Source organism: Microtus ochrogaster, unplaced genomic scaffold (genome assembly GCF_000317375.1).
Source record: "Microtus ochrogaster isolate Prairie Vole_2 unplaced genomic scaffold, MicOch1.0 UNK58, whole genome shotgun sequence".
NCBI classification, from domain to species: domain Eukaryota; kingdom Metazoa; phylum Chordata; class Mammalia; order Rodentia; family Cricetidae; genus Microtus; species Microtus ochrogaster.
Window position 1 is genome coordinate 95,387 of NW_004949156.1, and position 8,101 is coordinate 103,487.

Here is an 8,101-nt window from a genome sequence, read left to right on the forward strand (position 1 = left end):
TGTTTTGTATTTTTTTTATTCCAGAATCACATAAAAACTTTGAAGAAATGGATGGCTGAAGTTGATGTTTTTCTGAAAGAGGAATGGCCTGCCCTGGGGGATTCTGAAATTCTAAAAAAACAGCTGAAGCAATGCAGAGTAAGACTTTTATCTGATGCTTTTCAAATGCTATATTTTCTTTGGGTAATACCATTTCATTAGCTCAGTCACTTACTGATGGGACAGTTCATAATCACTTGCTGTTTGAACAGTTCAAAATATCTGAACACATTTTTGGATATCCTAGCACCTAGTGCATAAAGATCATGGACATGGTTAAACACACTTCAAGGACTTCAGAAAATAGTTTAAATATCTCTAGTGCCCATATTGCATATTGTTTGGGCCTCACTTTATAAATCGTAATATAAAATTAAATATAATCTAAAGAAAACATTCAAGTACTTATTAGTTCTTACTCTAGGTTATTTTTTCAAATTTAATTGCATTTCAATGGACTATATCCTAGTGTGTGCATGTGTGTGTGTGTCATGTATACTTTGAACGAATGCTGGAGATGAATATTAAGTGCCTTCCTCCCATGGTTTCCATGGTATTTTTTGAGTAAGTCTCTCAGTGAATCAGGGCTCAACAGTTGTCTAAAACTAACTAGCAAGCACCAGGTGTACATTTTTCTTTGCAAGTAGTAGAATAAGTACACACACTACTGTGGCCAAGTTTTTACATATATGAACTTAAGTACTCTGTTCATAGCAACCATTTTGCCCACTGAGCCATCTCTTAAGCCCAACAATCTATAGTTCCGAAATGCTATTCCTCAGAACATTGTCATGCAACATGGGGCAAGTAATCAGTCTCTTGAAATTACTTTCTTTTCAAGTAAAAGCTAAAAGGCAATTCTATGATGGACAAGTATTGGAGTAGCCTGTTTTTCATAACCAAAACTATTTTGAAGCTATTCATGTATGAAGATCATTAATTTGACTCATTTTCTAGCAAGAAATACCTAATTTATTTGAAAGTCTTTGTGAGATAAGTGGCATATGTGTAGATAATTTCCTGCATCGTTGATAGCATAACAGCCACTGAATATTTTAAGGATTTTATGCAGATTTGTGTTTTGTTAATCTTTTAGTAATCAAAATTCGTCTCAGATGTAATTATATATATACATATATATATTTATTTATAATTGTAAAAATTATGGTGATACTTTTTCTGTCATGTTAAACAACACATTGTTTCTTCAGCTTTTAGTCAGTGATATTCAGACAATACAGCCAAGTCTAAACAGTGTCAATGAAGGTGGCCAGAAGATAAAGAGTGAAGCTGAACAAGAATTTGCATCCAGATTCGAAACAGAACTCAGAGAACTTAACAGTCAGTGGGATTACATGTGCCGCCAGGTATGCACAGTTCCATTCACTGTGGCCTATCTTAGGTCCATGAATTTAGCAAAGTTTCTGATGGTCTGACTTCATCATTACCTACATTGAAAACTTTCTTCTTGACTATGTTGACAGTCAAAACTACTTTTATTTCAAACAAATTAGTTGTTTCTCTCATATATGGCTACATTTTAGTCAATATTTTCAATAGTACCTAATATCCATACTAAAAACTGAAATAAAATTTATTTCTAAAAATGGATCAATTTTATTAATTGACTTAATGAGGACAGAATACATATTTATATTTACTTAATATGGAAATAAACTCTGCGTTTATATTCAGGTTTTCCTGTTAATACAATATTTTTTGTAGATATTTATTTCTAATTTCAGCATTAAATTGTGGAAAATAAAGCACATTCATGGGGAGTGTGTATCAAATAGTTCTTGCTTAAATCACTATATTTTGAACTAAAGCAGTAATTGCTTTTAAGTTTTGTGCCCTTTCATTTCTGTATTGAAGAAATAATTAGTCTTTGATTATTTTAAGTAACCTTTCAAAGTTGAAAAGTACTGATGCCAAAAGCCAAAGGCTAAGTTTGAGAAAGGAAAGAATTTATAAGAGAAAGTCAAAGCAAATCTGTGCAGTTGATACAATTGTCGACAAATGCGTAACTGTTCCATTAACTCACAGCTGAGATAGCCCAGGGTCAGCTAAGTTACATTCTTCACATCTTCTCGTCATTGATAGAACAGCTGCCCAGAGTAAAAACGCTTAAATGGTGGATTATATCTCTGAAAATTTCCACAAGGCCTAGATGAAATATAATAGTTTTAGGAAGATCCTGAACAGAGGACTAGAAATAACACAAATATTTTACTGAGAAAAAAAAGTGGGATCAGCAGCAGGAAATGAAAAAAAGAAAGCCAACAGCATTACTCAAACAGACTTTTAATAATTTATAGAAGCATTTTTAAAATAACTTTTCAATTCATTTTGTTTTCATGCTTCAGACCTACTATTTTCTATAATGTGTATTAGGAACTCACTGTTCAAGTAAAGTTATGAATTTAGTGACATGCTGCCTAACAAAAACTAGCCATAGAGTGTAGCTATTTTCCAATCCTGGTATTGAAAAATAAAAAAAATCTCCTTTTTTTTTTCTTGAGGTATCATATTCCACATATATTTTCTATTATCAAATTACCTAGGTTTTCAGGGGGTGGGATATGGTGATTCCACTTCACTGTTTCAGAGGGAAAATAGAAATTAAATGTAAATTGGTCCTTTTTAGAAATGTTTGCACATTAGAATGAATATGTAGTGTTTACTCTGATGTTAAATAATACTTTCTCATAAAAGTTAAAATGTCTATATTAGTTGAAAATACTTAACAATCCCTGAATCTGATTTTTAAAATAACAAAATGACAAGGAGTTTAGATTATACTTAAAAATAAAGAAGAAAAACATTATTTGAAATTTCAGAGATAATGGATCTGAATGATCCATGTCAAGATTTTAGCTATTTAAAAAAATAAAAGATAGGGCTGGAGAGATGGCTCGGCGGTTAAGAGCATTGCCTGCAACCACATGGTGGCTCACAACCATCTATAATGAGGTCAGGTGCCCTCTTCTGGCCTGAAGGTATATATTGTATACTAAATAAATAAATATTAATAAAAAAAGATAATTCTTATTAAGGTAGTCTACAAATTATTGAACTAACCGCAAAGAAAGTAAGGAATTAAGGGAGAGAGAAGAAAGACAGTTTTGTGCTTATGCATACCTTAATTTACCATAGTGTGTAGATATTTATTACAATGTTTAAATGCATTGAAGATATAGCTCAATTAGATATTTTATTCATCATTTTCCTTTGCCTTTTTATTTGACTACATAATTACTAAATGTTTATTATCAGAAGTAAATTGGGAATAAAGTGAACATTTTAGTTAGCATCATGAAAATGCTAGTTAAAGTAGAAGATGGAATTTAAATTAGTTAAATTTTATCTAATATATTTGGTTGTGAGCCTAGCCTTTAATGGCTGAGCCATCTCTCCAGCCCTAGTTAAACTTTATCTAAGTAAACTAAAGTTATTTCTTATTCTGAAGTCATATATTAAAGATTATACATGAAATAGTACTCAATATTATACTTGAAAATTTCACAATATTAAGATAAGAAGAACTAGAATGCACTGTAATCAGCTGGTACTGACATCTGTGTAGATCATGACAGTTTAGCATTGCCAATATAATATATTTAAGAGGAAATGCCATGTAACCCTTTTAATTTAGGAAAACAAAAAAGTTTCAGAATTTCTCTCTGGCTAGTAAAGCCATGTTTTTTCAAGTTTGTGGAAGAATTTAGATGCTGTGCTTGCTAACAAGATCTTAGGTTAGTTATGAACATGAAGGAAGACAAATGATGTTCTCTTTCTAGGGACTGACTTCTGTCCCTAGAATCACTTTTTCTGATTCTAACGAGTTCCACTTCCAGGACACTCATGTTATCTTCTCAGAATGTACCTTTCTGTCCTTAGAAAGTCCGCTGCCAACCCTTTTCCTCTAGTTTATTTGTATAGTATAGCATGACTCTTTCACTACAAATCTTGATTAAATTCCATTAGTCTTTTTAATACTTTGTATTTTCAACAGCTTCAAAAGATTCAGAGAAAGAATTGTAATTATGTAAAAATTTAATAGCATGCTACTTTGCTGTGGGTCTCTGCCTTTGTTTCCATCATTTGCTGAATGAAGGTTTTATTTTTTTTTTACTTTGTTATTTTCAGTGATTATTATTTTATTATTTTTAATCATATTCTTAGCAGAAATCTCTAGAAATGCTTCAACTGAGTCAAAGCTGTGGGGATAATATCTCTCTTTTTTTAATTTATTTATTAAATATTTCTGTCTCTTCCCCGCCACCACCTCCCGGAGAAGAGTCACAGCTCAAAGGCCCAGAAAATATTTTGAACAAAATTATGGATGAAGGTTTTATAGTGACGTTTAAGATAGTTATCGATCTAACTACAGGGCAAGGCCAGTTCAGGCATCCTCTCATCAATTGCTTAGGGTCTTAGCTAGGGTCATCCTTGTGGATTCCTGGGAATTTCTCTAGTGCCAGGTTTCTTGCTAGCCCCATAATGACTTCCTCAACAAAGACATCTCTTTTCTTGCTCTTATCTCAGTCCTTCCTCCATCTCGACTATCCTGTTCCCTCTTCCTGCTTCTCCCCTGGGAGGAGTGAGAATATGAGCAAAAAAGTCAAGACCATGATGCAGACATCCAGTAAAACAGTTCACCTGAGCTAATGAGAGCTCACTAACTCGATCCTGACAGTGAAGGAATCAGCATAGGTCCAAACTAGACCCTCTGAGTGTGGGTGACATTTGTATTACTGGGGCAGACTGTGGGACCACTGGCAATGGCACCAGGATTTATCCCTTCTATTTATACTGGCTTTTTGCAAACCTATTCTCTTTAGATGGATACTTTGTTCAGCCTGGATATAGTAGGGAGGGCCTTAAACCTTCCCCAAAGCAATGTACCTTACTCTCTCTGAAGAGTGGATGGTATGGGGCGGGCTTATTTGGAGGGGATGGGAGAAAGGGAGGAAGTAGGAATTAGGATTGGTATGTAAAATGAAAAAAATAATTTGTTTTCTTTTTTAAAAAATAAAAGAAAAGAAATAATACAAAATTCAATAGTGTGTTGTCTCTGGGTCTTTATGGATTTACTGTGAAAAAATATGTATTTGTCAGAATAGGTGTTGGTGATATATTCAAGAGAAGTATTTGCTTTGGTAGATAGGTTAGCATATTGAACTAAAGAGAAAAAACATAATAATTACATTACATTAATTATTATTGATTTGTAATTATAAGATATTTAGTACCAAACATGCAGAAAATGTAATTTTTTAAAACAAGGCATTATTCAAAGTATAGAAACTTGTTCACATCTGGTCAGAATCACTAAAGAGTTACTTGTGATCAAAGTGAAGCATTTTACACTAAGGGTAACAGTCTGCTACTTTGGAACAAGCTGTTCTAATAAGGCATTTTTTTAGAAGTTAGAGGTTTTGTTGATTTTGTGATGAATTAGCACTAAAGTATAAAACAACTTAAGTTTTCAGAAAGTGATGTGGTTTTAAAATCTGGACTTTATAAGAAGGGTCTGTTTCTCATTGATCCAGGGTTTATATACTTTCTGGGAGACCCTGGCTCTGATCTCCAGCATCAAAGAAAATGGCCAATAAAACAAAACAAAAAACATTCTCAGACATATATTTCATATGTCTACATACATTATTTAACAACTTGATTTTTAAATACTGCATATATATATACAGTTGAGTTAATTTTAATTTTACTATAGATAAGTTAATGGTCAGTTTATATCATACTTTGTTTATTCACCTATTAAAAATACCTAGAATTCTTTCTAATCAACTGATATTTCCAAGCTGAATTCAACAGCATACATGCAATTCTATATACTCTGATTCACTCTTAAGAATGAAAAAAGGAAATTCAGGTTTAGTATTAGTACTTTAAATATATTTGAGTAATATACTCTAGTAAGGTAGCCTGCTATTTCATGTTAGTCTCAACAGGCATGGAAAGATCTTTCTGCTACCTCTTCCAAAATGTTTGTCTTCACTAATTATTCTTTGCCTTTTTATATATGAAAATATATTGATATTATATTCTATTAGTCACATTTGAACATCCTTTGCATGTATACCCATTATACTTATGATACATATTATACAAGATCATATTCTATGTATCTCTATCTATCTATCCGTTTTTACATCTATATGTATGTCTGTATTGTACATCACGATATCTTCTTTTTAATGAACCACCTCTGCATTTCCATTGTTTTTCACTTAGATTTATGAGACTTTTAAGTACTTATACAACTTTTAAGTACTAGAATATTTAAAATTTTTCACAAAATATACATAATTATGTAAAGTGGTCAATTGTATATGGGCCAATAAAATTATTAACTGCAGATATTTTCTATTTTTCTATTGACAAGAGAATTGCCATATATACACACACACGAATATATATATCCATATAATGTAGCAACCTGGTTATTTTATTAATGGTGCGAACTAAGTAGCTCCAGATTCTTTTTACAACTATAAAGCACATTCAAGCCCCATTAGTTTGAGGTTTTCTTCAACTGCCTACCCTGGTCAGCTCTGCTGGTCTGATCATTGAGCCCACAAGTTCCTTTAGTGAGGGATGGAAGTGAAAAAAACTCACAGCACTAGTCTCTCTAAGCTGGTTGTGCATTGGGCCGAACATTACCAAGTGGACCCAGGTATATTCAATAGCCCCTTTCAGAGAGCAGAGGGTGAAATCTGGGTTAATTATCTCATTACTCATGTTCCTTCTTGCTTTATCTTTACTATCCATGCTTTTCATTATGTATATAGACTGATCAGTAATATGGTGAAAATCATTCCTATTCGCTGCCAATGCTTATGTTTTAACTTTTGCTATTTGTTCTTGTTTGATTGTTTTATGAAAGGTCTACACCAGGAAGGAAGCCTTGAAAGCAGGTTTGGATAAAACTGTCAGTCTCCAGAAAGACTTATCAGAGATGCATGAGTGGATGACACAAGCTGAAGAAGAATATCTAGAGAGAGATTTTGAATACAAAACTCCAGATGAATTACAGACTGCAGTTGAAGAGATGAAGGTAAAAGAAACCAAAGAAAACAAAGAAAAAAAACTGGAAAAATAACATCCTTGAAACTGTGATTCTGCAAAATGTGTACTTTTTATATTACTGTTCTTATAGGAACTTGGGAATGGTGTTTATAGTAACTTTCAAGAAAGAACAGCACTTGCTTCATAAAATGGAAAATGATTACTGATTGCAGGACAATTGATGGGTGTAAGATGCTCTTTTGCTTTTAAAGCATCTGTGAGGAAGTATGTTTAATGTGGGAGATCTGAGTCATGAGAAAAAGCCAGTGTTCCAAAATAAATCATGGGAGCGCATTCCTGTCACAGGAAATACTTGTAGCAAAGACACTATGACAAATTGAGAAAGGAAGTAGTGAAGCACTGCCTACACAAAAGCGATAGATCAGAGGCTAAATAACTTGAGGTTCATTTGAGGCAATGTGGGCAATGATAAGAATTTTCATTCTGAGTAAGCAGGGTAGAGCTTTCAAGGATTTCTCATTAAAGGCTATGATGATCTTCAATTTGATTGTGAAGAGGTCACGATGAGACTAGCCATATTCACAGTAGGTATTTTTATGGTAACAGAGATCTTACTTTCTCTGCTAATCAGAAATAATTAAGGTAAACCCCAATAGAACAATTAATTATAGCTACTCATGTTTTATATGTAGTTGAACAACATGAATCAATGATATGCCCCCCCCTTCTGTTTTGACCTATTATATTTTGGAATAACACCTTTTTAATTTTCAAAATCATTGCCACCTTTTGAGTTCCATCTTCTTATATCACAGTTCTTGGGTGACATTTTTTCTATTACCTTTAATGAAAGTCAATAAATAAAACTTTAGATCTCTCAGAAGATCAATGTCACCTTAGCACCTGCTTTGTTTCTTGATGAATTCTTTTGTTTTGTACTCATTGTCTCTCTATCTATTTTGTATTTTTATAAATACTCATGCTAACTGTTTATGTTACTGGAGCAGCA

The 8,101-nt window shown here is 32.8% G+C and overlaps 1 protein-coding gene across 1 annotated transcript in view; it reads left to right on the top strand.

The window, feature by feature from the left end:
• Dmd (dystrophin) overlaps positions 1-8,101 on the top strand; it is a 1,456,297-nt gene that overhangs the window by 79,178 nt on the left and 1,369,018 nt on the right. The window contains exons 11-13 of the mRNA XM_026777353.1: positions 25-138; positions 1,251-1,406; positions 6,950-7,120. Of these exons, the coding sequence (XP_026633154.1) occupies positions 25-138; positions 1,251-1,406; positions 6,950-7,120 (441 nt within the window). The remainder of the gene's footprint in view (positions 1-24; positions 139-1,250; positions 1,407-6,949; positions 7,121-8,101) is intronic.